Raw genomic sequence first — 22,806 nt, forward strand, 5'->3', positions numbered from 1 at the left:
ATAATTCCTCAGATCAAAAACAAAGCAAAAGTACCTGAGGCTCCTTACGATGCTCATCAGATTTCAGAAAGCAGAATCTGACCATCAGATGAGCAGATCTGAGTACCTCGCTCCACTTTCTCTTGGCTGGGAAGGAGCTGCAGTTTTCACCCTTGAGTGAGCTGTGGAGGGATCAGACAACCTGTCATTTATTTGGAATACCAGTGGATCTTCATATTTTATTCTGTAATTTTTCAGCATGAAGCTTTAGGGCTTGATGACACCTCTCAATACCTGAATCTGATATTTCATACTTGATGAGATCATTCAGATAGGGCTTAAGGGAACATAAGAACTCCTTTCAATCCCCACTACAAGAGCATGACTGAGGTTGGATGCTACTTATTTATCTCTCATTCATTCTCTTTGTTCGATTTTTTTTTTTTCTTTTCAAGCCAGTATTTATTTTGCCTCACTTACCTGTTATCCCTGAATATCTCCAACAGGGCTCCCTAACTTTACCTTATCATGGTACATAAACTATATATAATGAATTTATTTAAGTAAATGGAACCAGTTAAAAATTAATCTTAAAAATGGGCAAGTTATTTTCAAAATGTGGCCGTTGCCAGAAGTCTGAAAAGGAAGTGATAGTTTTTTCTGTCTGTTTTTAAAATGAGTAATGTGACCCTTGTTTTTTTCATGAGCTGTAGTCCTGTGCATCCTCCCATGTGCCAGTCTTCATAACCTTTGCACACAGAGGCATTTCTTTATTGTGGACAGCATATGTTTTAGCTAATTTTTTTTTTGCTACTGTGACAAAAAGACCTGACAAGAATACTTTTAGAGGAAGAAAAATTTATTTGGGGCTCATGGTTTCAGAGGTCTCAGTTTATAGATGGCTGACTCCATTTCTCTGGGCCCAAGGTGAGGCAGAACAGCGTGGCAGAAGAGTATGGTAGAGGAAAACAGCTCAGAGCAGGACCCCAGGAAGCAGAGAGAGAGAGAGAGAGAAAGAGAGAGAGAAAGAGAGAGAGAGAGAGACACTAAACTCAGCTCACAAAATATATACCCCAAAGGATGCCCACACTGACCCACCTCTTTCAGACACACCCTACCTGCCTATAGTTGCCACCCAGTTAATCCCTATCAGAGGATTAATGCACCAATCATTTTACCTCAAAACTTTCTTGAACTGTCCCACATATGAGCTTTTGGGAGATGCCTCATATCTACACCATAATAGTAGATCTTCTTAAGATGTGATGCAGTGTACTTGGGAGTAAAAAAGAAAGAAAAAACTATTATTGTTCCTCCTATATTACCTTCCTGAAAGTTTCATAATCTTATGCTGAATTTGCTTATTACTGACAACCAAGTAACTTAACAGTACCTTTTATGTATCTGGGAACATGAAGTTAGGGAAAAATAGTGCTTCTCAGAAAGTTTAAATGTGGCCTAATTGTTTTTTTTTTTTTTTTTTTTGGTGCATGTGATAGAAAAGGCATGCACTGATACAATCGTAAGTCTAGAAAATAAACTCTTTTCTAGATTATGGGTTAACCTATTTATTTGTGATCCTACCCCAAATCCTATTTTTTTATACCCCGCATTTGCTACATTGAATTGATTTGATGCTCTTGGATCTTCTTAGGGGCTTTGTGTGTGTGTGTGTGTGTGTGTGTGTGTGTGTTATGCTTGGGTGTTTTCTTTACTTGATGCAATATATTAAGTCTGTGTGTTACTCATGAGCACTTAGGCCATTTAAATGTGTGACTGAGATAAACCTGGCTCTGAATCCTCAGTCTTGTTTTTGGATTTTATGGAATCGTATGTGTAAAAGCATAGTCAAGCTGGTCCCAGGTCATGGTCTCTGACTTGTAACTCCAGCTATCTAATCAGAAGCTTTACAGGTATGCATGTGGAGAGTCCAGCCCACTTGTCCTGGCTCCGGCCTCATCCCTCCCTTGGGTCTTGGATTAGAGGATGCTCAGAATGCTGGTGTGACCATGTTGGATTAATAATGTAGGGGAAAGGTTGAGCCAGCCTAGGAAGAGAATTCTGGATCCCTGGTACTTGCAGTGTGGTCTAGAGGTGTAGCTACTAGAGGGCATGTACCCATGTAAATTCAGACTATATGGAAGGGTAGAGTGAAATCTTTTAAAATAATGGATTTCTGAGCAGCTCAAAGAATGACTTACTCCCTTGGGGCTCTAGAATCTTTCCTTCAGCAAGGGTAGTGAATCTCCTTGGTGATGGGGACAGCATTCGGATTAGGGCCTTTGCAAAGGGAGAAGATTTTGGAGGATTGACGAGTGTCCTGCAAATGACATCAGGAGGGCTGACCCTGGAATCTCTTGCTTCTTTATTCATTGAATCACCCCTCAAACTGAAGGGTAGCTTTTAAGGCCCTTCTCAGGGTATCATTTCAGTTACACATAATTCTGGTAATACATTTGGATGTAGTGTAACTCAAAACTACTTCAAAATGGTTGGAGATAATAAAACTACTTAAATACAGTGAAACTTACTGGAGTCAATGATTGAATTGATGCAGTGCAGTCACAGGTGGATGCACCAGCTGTGTACTGCACAATTTCAGATGGTGCTATTCACTTAGACTACAGTATGAAGGGTGTCCCTGGAGTTGTGCAAAGTGTGGACTACACAGCAATATGCAGCATCCCTGAATTAAAGTGCACAGCCATCCATTTAATTTTTTCCCTGGTTAAAATAGATATTCTTCTAGTTGAAATGTGTTAAAATTCTAATTTGAACAATGGGGCCACTTTTATTTGGTTCTTCATTTAGCCTAACCTTGATTGTTCACTGGGGAATTCATGAGCAGAAAACTGGCTCATTTTCACTTTGTTTTAATGGCATTTTTCTGTTAAGGGTTCTGAAGTGAAATAAAAACTGAGTAAGCTTTGTGATTTGCAAGTTTTACTATTTCACATGGCAAGTAGAGATGAGAAGTATAGGAAAGGGCTTTGGAAATTCATTTAGCAATCACTTAAACGTTATGACAAAATTTAATTTGATTGCCAGATAGGCTTTCATGTAGAGACCAGCTAGCTATGATCAGAGAATAAGTAGCAAATGTTTTTGTCACCTATTCTTGTTGATGCTGAGTTAAAAATGAAAAATAAATAAATGCTTTTGGCGAGTTCCATGGGCATACCTTTAAAACAAAATATTCTGATCATCTGAACAATCTAAAAAATTAAGTTGGTATACTTTTACATTTCTCTCTCACATAACATTTATAACCTCTTATACATCAATGATTTGAATAGAGATTTTTCTGTGTTGCATTGGGACAAAAAGAAGGGGCGGGTGTTTCTTTAGCCTTAAAAATTCCCCCTGAAGATAAGGGGGAGAGAAAAATTGTGCTTTAGATATCATTTTGCAGCATGTTAATAATATGTTCATGAATGCAAATGGCACTGCTATATATAGTTTGACAGTACCCCCTAAACCATCAGAGAATAACAAAAGTGGTATGGAAATTACCTGTCTCTTGAATAAAAATACCTAAATCACAGTTAACATGGCCAAATGTGTAATAAAAACAGTTTATAAAAAAAAAAAAGCAATGACCATAATTCACCGATCTCTGAGGTTTTCCCAAAGTGATTTGTGATTTCTCATTATTCTTTTCTTTGTTGGAGGGATGGAAATTAACTGGAGGGAATTGGGGAAGGGAACAGTTAACATGAAGCAAAACCAGACTTTGGGGTTATATTTACCTGTGCTGTAAAACAGTCTATTTGTAAAAACACACACACACACACACACACACACACACACACACACAAAACCAGTCTATTCGTAAAACAATCTATTCAATTATAAAATGTTCAATTTATATTTAACACATTTTAGTTAGTAGAGGTCAGTAATTTTCCAACTCCAAAATGCATGCTTATAAACGTTTGCTGTGTTCTGCTTTTTAGGTGCAAACCCAAATTATCCGGATGTACTTTATGAAGGTAGCTATCATTTTCTCTTCACTTTGTATTTTTTTCAAAATGTTTGTGTATAATGAAATAAATCAACTAAAAGAAGACTTGTAAACTCAGTTAAATATACATTTTAAGCATTACATGGGCCAAAATAACATCTTCAGAAATCATTCAGTATTGATAGCCATTTTCCCCTGATATTTTCAGTGCCTGTAAATAGCACTTTCTCTCTCATGCTCTGTTCTTGGAAGTAGTAAATCCATTCTGCTGTAACAGACATTTTGTTTCCATAATTGGGAACTAATTACCTGTTTAAAAGCCATGACTACCAAGAAAAGGGAGGCGTATCAATTTCTGGCTATGACAGTAAACCCAATTCAGAATTGTTTCTTGTATATTGAGGAAGTTGAGCTCCCACATAGGAACTTCGAAGGGAGAGCTTGCTTTAGAATTGGTTAAACCTGAAGCTCAGCCATACAATTAGGGGCCCAGGTTCTTTTCATCTCAACATTCCCCAGCCCATGATGCCAACTTCACTGAAGGCTGGTCCTTTATGGTTGATCATATGATTGATAGGAGTTGATGCTGGCATAGGAACTTTTGCCCTTCACATAGATCGGCGGAAGGGAAGAGTCACTTAAGAATGATTGAAAGTTAGATTGGTTAAAATGTTATATTTACATATTTGTTCTAAAAATACTATTTTTAATTTTATATTTAAATATGCATGTGAATATTTTCTCCATAAAGCCATTCTATGCTTGTATGTTTATTATATATGTGTGAATTTAATTGAGCTAATTTAAACTGGAAATTATGTTGCTTTACCTGCTTATGTATGTCAAGGTATATTTCTTCCAAGTTGTTGTTGGTTGATTTTGTGCATGTGATTTGCCTATTTTTGCTTATATTTGTGCTCATATAATTTAAAGGGAGAATATCTCAAATTGTTTCATAAATGATTATGTTTGGATTGTGATTTTTAGATTTTAAGGTTAGGTTTTGGATATTGTTCAGTAACTTCAAGACTTTAAAAATGTCATCTTCCCACTGACCTCAGATTCTACTTTAGGTCTTTTAGGCAAATATCATGATATTAAACTTTAGATACTTTAGTTATCTAAATTTTGCCTGAAGGGTTGGCTATAAAATGAAGAGGGAAAAATAAATGATGTCTGTTCATGTTTGAAATCAGTAAATTTTAAGACACTCAAAATGAAATTGGTGAGAATGTGGTTTTCCTCATCAAAGGTAAAATGGCAAATGGAAAACAGGTGCTTTTTCTGTTATTTTTTCATTCACATTCAAAGGAACACTCTGAAGGCATAAAAGTAATTTAAATTGGTTGTCCTGAGGCCTGCATGATGATTCTCTTTAGAAAATTTTAACTTGAGGCTGCGTTAACAATATCACTTGTTCAGGATGGAAATTGAAGGCTCTGCACCTACACAGAATTAAAATACAGACATTAATAAACATAAAATTGCCAGACATTTTATGTATATTTTGTATGTGATATTACTAATAAAAACTTTGATTGCCTATAACAACATATTAGTCATCCATTTCTATCCTGATTCATGTGGTCTGAAATTGATCCAGAAAAAGACAATTGGCATTGAACTTGGTGAAATGAAAACATATCTTTACAATCCATTAATGATTTTGAAACTGAAATATTGGAAATTTCTAACTCTTCAAAAATGCCCCATTGCAGACCCATGTTCCGTATTGGTGCTTATATCATGTTCCATCTTAAGCATTTTCCCTTGACTCAGATAAGAGGCTTGTGCCCGGAAATCTGTGTTGTTCATTTGAAATCTGGGTTGGTGTCTGGGTTCTATCGCCATTTTGCCAGAAGGGCTTAAAGGAGTCATTTCACTTTCTGAAGATGATAAGTCTCTCTTAAAGATGCTCTGTCTATAAATCTGTGACTCTTAGGTGCTTGATACTCCTTCATATTTGTCTTTGAGATGCCATTAATAAAGGGATATATTCTTAAGTGCAAAGAAAAAACCCTCCACCAGGTTTAGAATTTGACCAACAAAACAGTGATGTGAAAATCTGGAATGAATAAATCTCTGGGGTTGGGCAGTTCTGATGCTACAGTGAATTTAATTTAGCAGTCAGACACATTCCTCCACAGCCAGACTGTGGGTGGTTCAGAAGCTCTGTGATTTGTCTTGCCTCATTCTAGATCTTACTGTGGTCTTATGTGTGTTGACAGCCTATTGACAATTTCATGTTCCTTCTCTTTCCCTTTTCTCCAATTTAAGATTGGACTGCAACAAATGACCTCGGGGATGCCATGAACAAAAGTTATGAAATCCCCACCACAATTGTCCCTGGAAAAACCAGTCAGGAGCGTCTCTCGGTGAGTGAGATAACTGTTTTCTAGATTGGTTCTGAGCATTTTGATGCTCACAGTGTTATAGGAATGTAGCTCCTCCCACAAGACATTATATTCATATGTAAACAGGTAATTAAAGTTTGGAGGAATTAATTGAAAGCTTTAAGAAAAGTGAAAGTGCTATATAGCCTCTGACTTATTTGCTTCTCCTTTTGCTCACCACTTTTAATTGTTAGTGCGTCCTGTTTCAAATATCTGTGCTTTACCACTAGGAGATCAGGAAATTGCCATTCTCATTTAGCACACCTTCACACCTGTCTGTTTAATATATTTTTTAAATTTGAGTGCCCACTGAATGTAAGAATCCAGTAGTTTCTGGAGGATATAAAAACACAAATGAAACTCAGATCTGTCATTTAGAAGCTTACACTTCAACCAGAGACCCCAGATGTAGAGAGGTATTTTTTGTAGCAGGTGCAGGATGGCCAGGTTTGGACATAGAAGAATGGAAGGGAAGGGCGTTGATATGCATGAAGAAAAACTTGAGGACTGGTAAAAGTACGTGACATGGGTGCATGATTGGAGGGTCTGGTGTGTTCAGGGAAGCAGCTAAGATGGGAGACATAGGTCTCAAAGCACAGCCCAAGGTAGTTTTTAGTTTTACTACAAGTGAGGAGCCACAGAAGGGAGAGTCACAGATCTCAGGCATCTTGGGAGGATTGGTGTTTTTTGGTCACAACCTAAAGCTTCCTCCATAGTTTCTTCTCTTCACTTGTCACATGCATGCAGCCTGCTCATCCTGTGAGCTCTACCTCTTTATATGTTTTGACCTCATCATATCTCTCCACCTCTGCTGCCAGGGTTGCAGGCTAATCCAGGGTTTGGCAAACTAGGATTTATGGGGTTAAGTGTGAGGTTAAGTGTGACTCATCACCTGTTTTTTTTTTTTTTTTTTTTTTTTTGCTGCTTGCAAGCTAAGAATTATTTTTTTACATTTTTAACTGTTTTTAAAAAGTCAAAAGAATAATGATGTTTCATGGCCTGAAAATTTTATGAAATTCAAATTTCTATATCCATAAAGTTTTATTGAAATGTGGTCATGCCCATATTACATAGTATCTGTGACTACTTTTGATGAGTGGAGTCATTGCAACAGAGACCATATGGTCTGCAAAACTGAAAATGTTTGCTATCTGACCCTTTGCAGAGAAAGCTAGCCACAGTTACTGTTTCCTGGAGGGTGCCACAGCATCCTAACCTACCTCATTCATTTGTGTTTATCATATTCTGGTCTTTCTCTACACAGCAACCTTAGTGACCTTTGGAAGTACAAATCAGATAACTTTGTAAAGTTTTCTTTTATTTTTAATTGTCAAATAATAATTGCATATAGCTATGGGGTGTGAAGTGCAATTTCCATACATGCATGCACTGTGCAATCAAATCAGAGTAATTAGCATATTTATCACTTCCAATATTGATCATTTCTTTGTGCTGAGAACACTTAAAAATTCCTTTTTTACCTTTCTGAAACATACAGTACCTTACTGTTAACTGTAGTCACCATGCTTTGCAACAGATTATATAGAAAGCAGAATTTATTCCTTCTGTTTAACCATAACTTTGTACCTGTTGGCCAACCTATCCCCTTTCCCTTTCCATGCCCCAGCTTCTGAAAATCACTGTTCTGTTCTCTTATGAGAACTTTTATTCCATACACAGCATAAGTGAGAACATCCAGAATTTGTCTGTGGCTGACTTATTTCACTTAACACAACACCCTTTATATTTATCTACACTGTCACCGGTAACAGAATTTCCTTTTTCCCCCCCAGATCACTTATTTATTCTAATTGTCTTCTCATTTCAATTTTAATAAAACTTCTATTGCAAAATTCATACTCCTCATAGTGCCTTCCTTGGCCCTGTAGGATCTTGTTTTTACTCCTCTCTCTGACTTTCTCCCGCACCCTTCTTGCTTCTTACCCATCTTTCTATATGTTCTCTCAGATTCTCCAGGTTTACTCTTTGTATTAGTTGTGCCGCTACAGCAGGTACACTTCCCAGAGATCATCATGTGACTTCAGCAAGGTGGTCAGCAGGCAGCCTTTACTCTTTCCTTTCCTTTTGAGCAGTCATTGTTTGGAACTACTGAATGTATTTGTTTAATGTCTTTTTTTCTCCATCCAAGATTCTTTAGCAAGAGTCTTAGTACAGTTACATACCCCCAATCTGCAGTTTTTCTTTCCATGATTTCAGTTACCCAAGGTCAAAACTGCAGTCTGAAAATATTACCTAGAAAATTCCAGAAATAAACAATTCATAAGTTTTCAATTTTGTACTGTTTTGAGTAGTGTGATAGAAATCCCAAACTATCTCTCTTGGCTGCAGTGAGGCTGTGAATCACTGTTTTGTCCAGTGTGTCCACGCTTTATGAACCACTCACCTATTAGCTGTTCAGTTATCAGACTGACTGTTATGGTTGAAGTAACCCTTATTTTACTTACTAATAGCTCCAGAGCACAAACATTTATTGTGTTATATTTTTATAATTGTTCTATTTTATTATTTATTATTGTTTGTTTCTTACTGTGCCTAATTTGTAAACTAAATTTTATCATAGTTAGGTATATATAGAAAAAAGCCTAATATGTATAGAGTTCATTATTATCCATGGTTTCAGGCATCCACTGGAAGTCTTGATACATATCCTCCAGATTAAAGGGGACTATGTGTAGGTAATCTGATCAGTGCTTTTTCATTGCATGTCCTTACCCTCCAAAAATACTGCCTGACACCTAGTAGGCATTCAGTCTTGCAGACTGACAAGACTTATGGTGAACACTATAAAATGGATTGTAGAACGGAGAGATTGAAAGTGGGTGATTAGGTAGAGTTTGATGCAGTAAAGTGATATATACTTGAATCAAGGCCCCGTCAATGGAAATGGGAAGCTCCTAAACAGATCCAGCACAACTGCATTTGAAAGCGCACACATCCTGTACAGACACACACTTGTACTCACTTCCGTAGCTGAGTATGTGCATTACATTGAAATAGCAAGAACAAATACCTTGGTAAATGTAATAAAGAATGGTTACTTCCTGCCTTATCAATTATTTCAATTTTTAGTCTTATACTGAGTGACTTAGTATTTCTTAGTTTGTGAAAGTTGTTTGTATACCTAAGCCCACAGGTGTGCATGTATTCCAGTTATTAAAAATATGTCAATTTTGGTTTTTTCTTTTTTAATAAAAATGATAAATTTAAACCCCTGATAAGCATATCTCAATAGGTGTATCTCAATGATGTTTGAACTGTTTATAGTGCCAGAAGGAAAGATAAATGAGAATAATGGTGGAAAGTCTATATATTATGACTCTGCCTTATCCCCCAAGAAACCTGAGAGAGATGCAAGGTTAAGTTTTTGCAGAATTTAAGTGAGCCAATGTCATGAAACAGGTTTTATATCTAGACAGACTGGTTCAAGTTCCAAGGTTGGGAGATGTGACCTTGGGTTGCTTATTTAATTTTTTCCTAAATTTTACCTTTGTCATCATCATAGCTGACAATTAATGTTATCTATTATAGTAGAGACTATTCTGATCCTATTATCTGTATTAACTCATTGAGGATTTACAACTTAAATATAAATATTATATAAAATATATAAAAATATAAAAAATATAAATATGATATAAAAGAAATATATATTCTCAATATATTGGTCTGGATAAGCTATGCTGCAGTAACAAAAATCCCCAAATCTTAGTGACTTAAAACCACAAAGGATTTTTTCATGTTTTATTCCATATTGACGAGGACCTCTGTTCAGCTTTGTCCTGATTCTAGGACTGGGTTGACAAAGCAACTGCTTTTGGGAGAGCTCACATTTTTTATAGCAGAGTGAAAAAGTCTGTAGTAGAGAAGGGTGGAGAGAGATTTCTTACCCTTGGCACTTTTGACATTTTTCCACTAGTAAGTTTTTGTTTCAGGGCCCCATCCTGGCCACTATGGGGGTTTAGCAGGATCCCGGCTTCTGCCCGCTAGATGCTAGCAGCACTTTGCCCACAGTTTTGACAACTCACAATTACCAAATGTCCCCTGGGTGGCAACATTATCCCTAGTAGAGAACCACTGACTTATAGTAAGTTCTTAGACCAGCAATGAAATTCTCCACCGTGCAATGACATAAATCTAAACTAGTCACATGAACCCACATAATCACAAGCAAATCAGAAAGTGCATTTTACAGAAAGACACAGGAACACCGGAAGTATTTACTGTACAGTGCTAAGAATCACCACAGAGGGGACAATACCATTTGTTTTATGGATTATGCAGAATAAATTACACAATGAAGTTTAAATGTCTAAGTCAGTGTGGACATCAGGCCGGAGCTGGCAGACTAGATCTGAATCCATCTACCCATCTGTTTTTGTAAATAAAGTTTTACTGGAGTACAGCTACATCTATTTGTTTCCCTATTTTCTGTGATAGCTTTCATGCCACACTGCCAAGGTGTAGTTGCAGCAGAGACTGTGTGACTGGCAAAGCCTACATCTGACTCTTATCTGACCCATAAAGATTGCTAACTCCTTGGAACTTCTGTTTGTAGATACAAAATCTTGGGCCGAGCAAAGTGAAAGGCGATGCACACGCTGCTTACATCCGTTTCTAGAATGTTATAATGTACTTAGCATAGCATCACAATCATAATGGACTTAGGGTAGTCATGGTAGCAGTGTGAACTCAATATCCACTTGTATCTCTGTCATTTTCATCTTGGGACTGTTAAAGCATTCACATACCTTACCCTCTCTACTTATATAATCCAAACCTCAAAATTCCATTTTAAAACTTAAAACACCCTTTTTTGGCCTTGATATCTATACAAAAAAAGTGCACAGATCATAATAGTGCTGCAACCCCAAGAGCTTTCACAAATGGAACTCACCCCAGAGTGTCCTCCTGCTTTTGACTCACTGCTCCCAGGTATCTGACTTCTAAGATCAATGATACTAACTAACTTAAGAAAACTATATTATGGACAACTTTCAAACACACATAAAATTAGAGAGAATCATAAAATCAAGCCCATTGTTTCCTTCCAACCTAAAAATTATCAGTATTTTGTCAGCCATGTTTTATTCTCTAGATGGAAGGATGGATGAAGGGTTGGATGGATGGGCACATGGGGTGGATAGGCAGATGGGTGGATAGGTAAAGCTATAGAAACAATTATTTCTGTATCCTATCAATTGGATGCCCATTTTTGTGAGTTTTAACTTACATTTTCATATGTGTAAATTGGGTATAATAATAGGATCCGCATACTTTGTCATAGGGTTATTGAGGATTAGATGAATTGATGTACCTAAAGCTGTTAAAAGAACAAGCATCTAATAAACATTAATTGTCCTCCCCCTTTTCATCATATAATTATGGGGAACTATTAGCAAGGGTGTCACTGGCCTCTCTTCCTCTCTCTAGGTCTATGCTGTGGTGGTAATTGCATCCGTGGTGGGATTTTGTCTGTTGGTGATGCTGTTTCTGCTTAAATTGGCAAGACACTCCAAGTTTGGCATGAAAGGTAAGAAGGGTTATGTTTATATTACTTCTTATGTGGAATCATTTTTGGCTTGTGACTAACGCTAATTACCCCTAAAGAAGGAAGTGGCTAGATTTACGACGACCGATTTTTAAGGTTGAGAAAATAGCAACAAGGATATGATACTACAGATCAAGACTGAGCGAAATAATGTTGATTCCTCAGAACCACCCACTTTCCCATAAGGACGGTTGTCCCAGAAGACATGGAACTGGCTTCTTGAGTATCAAGTGGCTAATGATGAACTTGTCCTATAAATAGTGCCCGTTTTTCCCTTTTGTTTACATGAGGGCATGCAAGATCTGTGGCTAGTGTAGTGTGGGCACATGTGCTTTGTGCAGAGGGGTCTTTTCAACTGTACATTTGATTTTCACATCTTCTGTGGCATGCTTTTAGTCTTGCTATTGCTTTTCCAGATTCTCATTGTTTAAAATTTAAACTACACTGTTGGAAATAAAATAAGAACAGCCATTGGCAGTACCTGGAGGATCTGTGAATGAATGACTTTTTTTTTTTCCCTAAGTGGAAAATTCTCAGTGCTGGATTAAAAATTAGTGGCTATATTGCTCAAGAATAGATAATTGGTTTCTTGTAGAGATTTGAAAATAAAATTTGGGGGGATGGGTAAATTTGTATCCATGTTCTTGTTATATAAAAAGTAAAGAGTTTTAATAATTTAAAAGTGCTTGTTCTAAAGTTTCAATTATGCATTGGCTCTTAAGTTATTGTTGTATTTTGTGTGGTCTCTTATTACTAGACACTAAAGTGTCTGAGTAGGAAGGTTGTGAAGATTTACTGGTGTCTAGTTGTGTTGGAGAACAAGTCTGATGGGTTTTTTTCATCCACATGGCCAATTTAGAATTACTATTAATGTCATTTGTCTATTCGGAAGGGAATGTTTGAGTAGCTGTAAGCTGCCCAGCACACACTGGGCCCTGGGGTAGACCACATATATTTCTGATATTTCTCTTTTAACTTTGTTGGTGTCTGTGGTTCTGATTTTTAAATTGGAAATGAACAGAAAGATTATTAGTAAATTCAGGCATAAAACAACAAAAATAAGAAAAAAAACCCAAAACCCAAAATTTCTCCTGCTGATTCTTGACATTTCTTTAGGATAAAAGATCTTTCATTCTCTAATTACCTCTAAGACTTGGAAGAGTCACTGCACTACAGTGATTTTAATTCATTCTACAACTGGTTCTCAAATATGACTGGGTGCCAGAAACTCTTATAGGACTTGGGGAAAACATGGATCACTGGGCTTCCCCCAGAGTTTCAGATTTAGTAGGGTCTGGGTGGACCTGAGAAGTGGCATTTCTTACCATTTCTAGCAGAAATCAGTACTGCTATTGCCCAAGCATTCTTTTTTTTTTGGGGGGGGGGTACTGGGGATCTAATCCAGGGGTGCTTTATCATTGAGTTACATCCCTATCCCTTTTTGAATTTTTTTTAAATTTTGAGACAGGTTCTCATTAAGTTGCTGAGTGCTTTGCTAAGTTGTTGAGTCTGGTCTCCAACTTGAAATCTTCCTGTCTCAGCCTTCCAAGTTGCTGGGATTATAGGCATGTACCACTGCACCTGGCCTCCTAGCATTTGAGAATCACTTTTCTATGTCAGAAACATGGACTACCAGGTCTCCCTCTGAGTGTGACAAGGTGTCGGGGAGGCCTACAAACCAAACTCACCTGTTGCTTCCCAGACCTTTTGGAGTCTCAGCTGTCACTCAAACTGGACAAGGCAGCTGTCCTCTACATGTTGGCTACATATCATGGCAATTTGTGTTTCTCATTTTCATCAAGTGCTCTCTTTCCTTAGAGGCACTTGGAGTGCATGTCCTTGAGCATTGATTTTACTGGAGAGTATCACATTCTAACAGTATAGAATTTCCTTTCTTGAAAGTGTAGTTTGAGATCTTTCATCCCATGGCTCGTCAGAGAAAAGATATGTCCAGTTCTTTCTGGAAGCTCATTATAGCTTTGGGAATCCCTGGAGCAAAATTGAGGACCCCCCCATCCTTGGTTTAGGACTAAAATTATGACAGAAAAATTATGTGTGAATGTCAGCCTCCTACAAAGATGTAGTGCAGCTAGGGAAGAGGGAAAAGATGGATGTTTTGTTTTAGAGAGGATTATATTTAATATTGGGACCCTGTTGCTAAGACTAAAATTGTATTTTATTTGGATAGTTGTATGTGTGATTGCTACTAAAGCACCTACATTTTCTGAGTGTAACCTGAGGGTATCCTTAATGAATTGGAAGAAAGAACTTGCTTAACCTTGACACAGAGTCAGTAAATGACTTCCTTCAGGCAGTAACTACTATATTGTATGTTTTTCTCCTTTATTCCTAAACAAAAATAAAGGTATTTTTAGAAATTTTGTCTCAGAGACTCATAGTCTTGTTTAGAATAGCTTGTTTTCCCATTTTTAGCTACATGTCGATCTGTGGCATGATATGAGCAAATTGGGCCTGATCTGAGGTTATTGTTTTACAAGTCAGAAGCTGAGTTGATAATCTTTGGGGATCTAGAAATTAAGATGTGGCTCATGCATCCAGTGCAAATGAAACTGCATAAAAATTGGTGTTTAAAAATTAATGTAAGTTAATGTACTTTGAATGCTATTAGAGCAAGGATTACCACTGAAAAACATATGCCTTGGAAAGGAAAGAATATGTAAAAGCACTACTGTATTTCCTGAATTAACCAGGCAATATGTCAGTCATGATTTCTGGGTTAGAACAGAATAGATTCATAGCCTTGGCCTGAACTATAAACACTGTGAGAGGCCAGCAGCTGATGTGTGGATGAGCAGTTCCAAATGTAATTCTTGCCCTCATAAACATCTTCATGGAGATTCTAACCCCATCATTATTCCTTTTCCTGGAAACAGATTGAGATATAGGATGGCTGCCAGCCCATCCATAGGTGCTCACAGCTTTCGGCTCATTCCTAGTTATATTAATACATTTATTGTAACTATAGTCAAATACCTAAAGGTGGATGCTTTATAGAAGAAAGGGGTTTATTTAGTTCACAGGTTTGGAGGCTGAAAGTCCAAACAGCATAGTGCCAGCTCTGGTGAAGATCCCCTGGCCTTGCTACATCATGGCAAGAGCTTGTGTGAGAGAGGTCAGAGAATGAGGAAGGGCAGGCTTACTCTTTTGTAACAGCCTTCTGTCACAAGAACTAACTCCTCTGCAAGGCCAATATTAACTCCTTTCAAGGACAGCATCCCAGTGACTCTTCACCTTCCACTAGGCTCCACCTCTTGCTGTTTCCATGCCACCTCCCAACAGTACTATACTGGGCACCAAGCTTCCAACATATGAATTGTCAAGGAACAAACCACATCCAAACCATAGCACCAGAATTGCATGGTTTATCTAAAGAGATAAAAGCCTCAAGATTTTATGTTGATTTGATAGCTCAGGGTCACACAAACCAAAAACTTCTTAAGATCACACTAAAACTGAACACTGGACAGCTTGAGCTTTAGTGATTTACCTGAGAACCCAAATATTGTTTATGGCATTTCTTCCATACCAGGTGATCTGTATATTATAAATCAGGAAGTTAAATCAGGATTTGAGAATACGGCCAGTAGACTGTGGTATTTTCTTTGAAGATAGGTCCATAACACTGTAAGCTTCATTGGAATTTTTCCTCCGTGGATTCATCATATACAGCGTGCTGATGGTGCAATCCAGCTTAGGTAGCACTGACTGTGAGCTCTGTGGTGACAGCACTCATATTTGTCTTTATCCAGTGCCTAGCCCAGTGTTAATAAGTAGGCATCAACTGAACATGAAAGAATTTTATACTTTACCCACATTAGTTGTTGGTTAATTGGCAAATAGTATTTGGAAGATGAGTAACATGAATGGTTGGAGACCATCTGGGATTTTTCTAAGTTTCTATGGGGAAAATCCCATATATTTCCTATGATTCAAGATAATTAATGGCTTATAGACAGAAGGGTATCTTTTCCAGGCTTTGTTGCAGGGTATGTAGTTTGGTTCTCACACACAGTTTTGGACAATTATTACCATTTCAGTTAAGATTCACTTTGGCTTTTCATTTTGTATAAACATATTTAATTTCTACCTATCTTCATATATGTGACTTTGGAATGTGTGTCTTTGTCTAGTTGTGAAGCTGGCAGAAATTCCAGATGGTGGCTTATATCTTGCTGTTAAACTAGAATTTATCTTTTCACTATTGATTGCTGTAGTTTAAGCTTCTTGTTGCTAGTGTCCGTCTAACAGGCTGTTAGCCCTGTTTCAAGAGGAAAAAAATTCTCCATTCATTTTCCTTTGCTCATTTCTGTACCTCTACACTTTCCTGTTGATTTTTGGTGAATATCTAGTTACCATAATTGTAGAAGCCTCATATGAAGCCTCCCTGTTAGTTTTGCCACCTGTATAGAGGTTGATCATATATGTTTAATACGGATGCATGAAATATGTAGCAGATCTATCTAAATCTATGTCTGTGCCAATACCTCTACATGTAAATGCATCATTTTATCCCTTTTCTTTTCAGGCTGCCTCTGATTCCTTTTAATTTTAGTTTTCAGTGATAGGGTTCGAAGAATTTTCCAGAGTATTTTTATTGCTGAAGAATAGGCAACCAGGCCTTTGAACGCTCTCAATTGTGTTGTAACCAAGTCTAGTGTTTAGCTCTCACATGACCTCCTGGCTCCCTCTCTTCCCTGAAGAAGTAGAAATGCATATGAAGGGGGAATGGAAGCTTCTACAGGCCTAAGGGCTGCCAAGTCTTCAAAGATTTCTCCATGCTGCAAGCCCTGCCTGTAGCATTGATGGTGTTCAAGGTTGGAGAAAATACAAGGGAGCCAGCAGGATGGAGGGCACTTGGCAGTCATCACACTGGTAAAGAATAGTTTTGGCTATCAGCTTGGTGTTACTTGAATTTCCTGAATGGAAATCTACATGTGATATTTCTTCTTTAAATACTGATGTATTCCTTGTCTTTCTAGAGTAAAATATCTAAAGGACCCTAAGAAACTCCTGCAGAAGGAACTAAAAAGGAAACCTTTTCTCTCACTGTCTTAATAACCTATGCAGATTTCCTCTGTAGCCTCCTACCTTGTGCAAAGAATTCCCTATTTGCACTCATTCCTGCTCTTTGAGCTTTAAAGATTTCTACTCAGTTATGATTGAAAAGCTACACTGCCTGAAGATGCAAATCCAGGTTTTCTTAACTCCAGACTCAAAGTCCACAATTTAAATTTCTGCTCTTAAAAATGGTCTTCTAGATGTCTTTTAACAGCAACCAAAAATGTGGTTATTTTAAAATAGTCATAAACAGAGTGGGGCCAAAGCTAAAGAGGTTGAAGGTTAAAGCCTTTTATATGAGCTGAAAACAATTCTGGAAAGTTTAAGAGGCTGAGTTTAACAGATATTTGGATCAGCTTTTAAAAGAGGGGAAAATATGACCAAAAGCCAGAAGCACAGTTGTAGAAACATCTGTAAGGACAAACTGCTTACCATATCCTTCTCACTTATTTTTTTAAATAACATTAACATTGAAAAGTTATAACACTAACAAGTGAATGCATTCTTGTTTTTCAAAATTTCACATAGTTTAGAAATATATAATGTTAAAAATGGAAGTTCCCCATCACCCTCTTTTCCTGCTACCATTTCTACTCCTAGAAATAACTTTCTTTAACCATCTAGAATACATATATTATGTAAATGATCAAAAATTTAGCTTCAGTTATTATGCACATAATCAAATATGAAGCCTCGTTTTATACTCCGTAACAAAAATAAAATACCAGTCTTGTTCTGAATCTTTTTCTAAGTTAACAATTTCCTTGTAGATCTGTTTTGTAGCAATACCTAGGGAAGCTACTACATTGGATTTAATAGCATTTTCAAGCATTCTGATATCAGACTAATTGTTTCTGTACCTGACTCTGCCTCTTGCAAACTGTGTGAGCAAGTATCACATACTTTCTTGCCTCAGTGAAAAGAATTTCACTATCAAGCAGTGAGTTCATCAGCTTTCTTTGACTGTAACAAAATACCTGAGATAATCAACTTATAGAGGCTAATAGTTTTAGAGATTTATTTATTTGGTTAACAGTTTTGGAGATTTCAGTCCATGCTTGGTTGGCCCTATTGGTTTGGGCCTGTGGTGGCACATCATGCTGGGTGTGAGTGGTAGAGCAAAACTACTTACCTTATGACCACAAAGTGAAAGAAAATGAAGAGGAAGGGACTAGGATCCCTTCAAGAACATGCCCTTAATGACCTGACTTGTCCCACAGGTCCCAAATCTTAAAGTTTCTACCACCTCCCAATAGCACCAAGGTGTGGACCAAGTCTTCAACACATGAGCCTTTGAGGGACATTCCAGATCCAAACTGTATCTGGCAGTAATAGTACTTACTTCATAGGGTTGTTGTGAAGACAAACTGAGTTTATGTTTGTGGAGCACCTATATGCATTCCTATTACTTAAATACATAAATAGTTATTGTTATTAATTGTGACTTATTAACACATTTGGACATTTAAATTTTTACAAAGTTTCAGCAAAAATATTTCAAATCATACCTTATATATATAGAGAGATATGTGGAAATGGATTGCTGAGAGAAAAAGTGTGTAAATTTTAAATGTGGTATGATTACCCTTCCAATTTAATCTTTAAGTAACAGTATAAGAGGTTTATTATTCTCACCCATATTGGATATAATCAGTCATTTATATTTTTGCCAATTTGGGGTCAAGATGTTGTTTTGATGAATAATGAAGTTAACCTTTTTTATCATGTGAAAAGTAAGAAGAAATGTTATTTTTATTGTTGATTTATAGATATACAGTGCTTTGCATAAATTAATTTTTATTGGTCATATATGTTGCTCATATTTTCTTTCAGTATTTTGACTTTTTAATGGTGTCTTTGGCAGACAAAAAGACATGCCTTCTTATAGGGGCAAAACTGTCCATTTTTTTATCCAAGTTTTATGTCTCTCTGAGGGAGGCCTTTCTTGCCCTAAGATTATAAACATACATTTTAACTTTTTTACTTTTTTCCTGTGTTTTTATAAAAACTTAGCTCTTTAATCCTTTTATAATTCCTTTTCTCTTTTTAAATTTGATATGCAGTGCTCATGTCTTTATCAGAGATACATAGAATATAGAGCTTTGAGCAAAATTTAGTTTGACATTTTCAGTGAGACCAACAATATTATTTTAACTATCAAGAGTCAGAAAGTCACTAATAAAACAAAAAGAAAATTTGAAGAACTTGTCAATTAACTCATATTTGTAAAGTAAGTAGGAAGCTTTGTTAGTTCCTTCGTCAATGTGGGAATGTAAACCTTATAAAATAGTATCAGAGAAACTAAATTTTTACAGGAAATTGCCCTCTCTTTCTTCCTTCTTTTCTTTTTTCTTCTGTCCTTTCCCCCTTCCCTCCCCTCCCCTCCCCTCCCCTCTTCCTTCCTTCCTTCCTTCCTTCCTTCCTTCCTTCCTTCCTTCCTTCCTTCCTTCCCTGAAGCTTCAAATTGAGCTCAAAATATATCTTAGGACTTTCTTAGTGCAGAATAACATTTGTAAATACTAATTAAGTCCTTAGGAATTTCAGAAAAGATACTCAGTGAAAAGAGTATTTTAACAAACTGAAAATATCTCTCTAGAAAAGAATTAGCCCAATGTCTCTTTCCTGTTGTTAGGAGATGTTATTAAAAGCTTTCCCCTGTATGTTTGTGAGGTGGAAAGTTACTTTCCAAAGTCTCTTAACTTCTTTTTATGCCAACATTTGGATTATGTCTATGTGAGGGCCAAAGATGCTTACTCTCTGCAGCATTCAAAAATGTGTGCAGGACTTTTAAGAATTGGCCAGAGGAGGGAGAGTCAGACAGAAAGCAAAGGAATCAGCCTTTCTTTACATAGCCTTATAAGAAAGCTTAACTCTTTTAATTTTTTTAATTTTAATTTTTAATTGACACATAATAATTGTATATATTTGTGAGGTATAGTATGACATTTCAACACATGAATGCAGTGTGCAATGATCAGATCAAGATAATTGTCATATCTATCACCTCTAACATTTATCATTTCTTTGTGTTGAGAACATTCAAAATATTCTCTGTTAAATATTTTGAAATATACAATTAACTGTTGTCAACCATAGTTACCCTGCTGTGATTACGATATTCTTTCTATGCAGTTGCATCTCTGTATCCTCTCTCCATCCTCCATTCCCCTACCCTTCCCAGTCTCTGGTAACCTGCATTCTCTTCTCTACTTCTGTGAGATCAACTTATTTAGTTAGCTTTACATCTAAGTAAAAACATGCAGTACGTGCCTACCCATGCCTGACACATTTCCCTTAGCATAATGTCCTCTAGGATCCCCCATGTGGAAGTCAGTGACATGAATTCAGCTTTTCATTGCCTGTCTTAGCTGAGCTGTCTCCATAAACCCCGTGTGATTCTAGAGAGAAGTAGTGTTTGCCTGTAATTTAGAAAGTCCCTGCAATGCTGTTTAAGGACTTTTCATGCTACTAGTGACACTACAAGATAAAAGATTCTCGAAGAAGTGAATTTTATATTTGAAAGTCAGGAAAAATGATCTCTTCTTTGGTTCTCCTTAAACTTTGTGGTAAATTCACTCTCACCTTCTCACATGGTTCATAGCATACTTTAAAATGGACTTTCAAAATCTGAAAGTGGTATTCATTTTCTTCTTCTTTTCCTCTTAATTTCTCTTTTACTTTTCACTGCTTTTCCTGACACGTTGTACTATTTCTCTATGCTTCCTAAAATTTCTTTCCTCTCTTTGGTTTTCTTCCTCATTCCTAGCATCTGATTTTGGTGGGTGAGCTTCTCAGAATTTATGAAGACAGATAATAACTTTTCTTAAATTCTAACATATGCTTTGATTTTATCTTACTTCATTTTGGGCAAGAATACTGAATACTATGGGAATAAATTTTTCTCTCAACCGCACAGTTGTCACATGGCTCTAGGAAAGACTACCTGATTGAATAATTCACATCCTTTATGTTTGTACTATGTTAAGTCTTCACCTCTAAAAACACACAGAAATATAATATTGGGGACTTGTAAGCCAAACAAGCTTGGGTTCAAATTCTGGATTTCTTACATGCTAATTATAATTTGGGGCAATTTTTTAAACTCTAAATCTTAAATTCACTTGTAAGATGAAGGATAGTATCCATCTCTCAGGTGATTGTGATAATTAAATCAGTGCTTGGAGTAGTCCCTGGCTCTTTGAGCAAATTCTGAAAAGAATGATTATTTTTTAGTTTTATGTTCTGGCAATACATTGTTAAGGAAAATAATATGTGAGAATCCTGCTGGATTTCATACTAAGTCAAAATTGCAGAAAAATATCACACAGGTATATAGTGTGTAAGAGTTTCAAGGTTTGGTAGTGTAGAAACCATTGTAATCACAGCCTGTTTCTACTGCAGTGTATCTTTATGGATGACCCTAAATATTCCTAGATATAGTTTCAAACTTTTGGACATCTCAAGATATTACTTTTAAGTTATCAACTACATAGGCATGTATAATGGATATAAATGTATTGGAACATGCCATTATTTAAAGCCATGATGTATAAATTATCGCAAATATTTAATTTTATTGTCCCTTGAGCAGTTCCTCCATCTTATCTGTTTTGGGTTGTATGAGAAACCTGTTTTATTGATCAGTTTGGTATGCAGGTTTAGCAGCATTTTTTGAGAAGAGTATTTACTGAAAAGAAGGGATGGGAATGGGTGTGAGCCTCCCAATATCCATAGCTTAGATCTAGAAACACGAGCTCATGGAAACTTCTAATATGATTACTTTTTGCATGGAGGGGAATGCAGCTGCTAAAAAGATTTCTTGTATACAAAATCAGGCTTTAAACTTGATGTACTTACAGCCTGTTGAGAGGAAGAGAGGGATTCTGGAGAAATTAATTTTTTCTTATGCAAAGGATTGTCATCCAAATTATAATCATACACCAGGACACTGCATTTCCTGTGGGAGAAGCCACTGCTAGGACAGGTGGATGGTCATAGAAGATGTTTGCTTTTATCAGGACAACGGCAAAAGTAGAAAAACATCAGCGTCTTCTGAGATCATCTGGGAGCATTAGTGGTCTGAGGTGGGAGGGGGAGAGAAATTAGTTCTCTGAGGAGGGAGAAAGAGAGAGAACACAAGGAAGCACTATAGTGACCTGATCTCATTCAAACTCTTTAAGTCTTTTGTAAGATATTAATACCATGAATGGAAGGCAAAAGAGTCATCTCAGTCCCAGCAGGTGACGATATAAGGAAGGAAAGGGACAGGAGTTCATGGTGAAAGTGGGTGGGAGGCAGGGATGCTGAGAATGATGTGGAATTTCTATTTACAGTTGTGCATGTCAACTTTCATAGTTCTGGCAAGATTTGAGCCACCTTCACTCACCCAATTTAGCCTTTCCCACACTTACTTCCTGGATCATCTGTAAAAGAAAATTATGTGAAGACCAGAAATAACAGTGCAGGCTCAGAAACCATCTGAGAGTCCTCTCCAACTTTAATATCAGCCATCCTGTTAAAAAACCATTCAACATAATCTCACATTCACCAGGCACTGCTGATGATATTATTATTATTTGATGAGTAATAATACAGTCTACTTTTTCCTCCCCAATCTCCTTACTATTCACATATGAAACATTGTGTCTTTAGGGACAACACTAAATATTCCTGGACATAGTTTTAAACTTGTTGTTATCTTGAGAAGATACTTTCCTTAAGTTAGCAACAGAAGCCACTTTTTATTTAGTTGACATTCCCAGTGACTCTGTTTACTATTAACTTGCGTGTCATATGAGTCCTGGGAATAGTATCTTTGACAC

The 22,806-nt window shown here is 36.8% G+C and overlaps 1 protein-coding gene across 6 annotated transcripts in view; it reads left to right on the forward strand.

The window, feature by feature from the left end:
• The window catches only part of Ntrk2 (neurotrophic receptor tyrosine kinase 2), a 349,269-nt gene that overhangs the window by 64,781 nt on the left and 261,682 nt on the right, over positions 1-22,806 (forward strand). For all 6 annotated transcript variants that reach the window (XM_047524198.1, XM_047524200.1, XM_047524202.1 and 3 more), the window contains 3 exons: positions 3,936-3,971; positions 6,221-6,318; positions 11,788-11,887. In XM_047524198.1, the coding sequence (XP_047380154.1) occupies positions 3,936-3,971; positions 6,221-6,318; positions 11,788-11,887 (234 nt within the window). The remainder of the gene's footprint in view (positions 1-3,935; positions 3,972-6,220; positions 6,319-11,787; positions 11,888-22,806) is intronic.

Source organism: Sciurus carolinensis, chromosome 14, assembly GCF_902686445.1.
Source record: "Sciurus carolinensis chromosome 14, mSciCar1.2, whole genome shotgun sequence".
NCBI classification, from domain to species: Eukaryota; Metazoa; Chordata; class Mammalia; order Rodentia; family Sciuridae; genus Sciurus; species Sciurus carolinensis.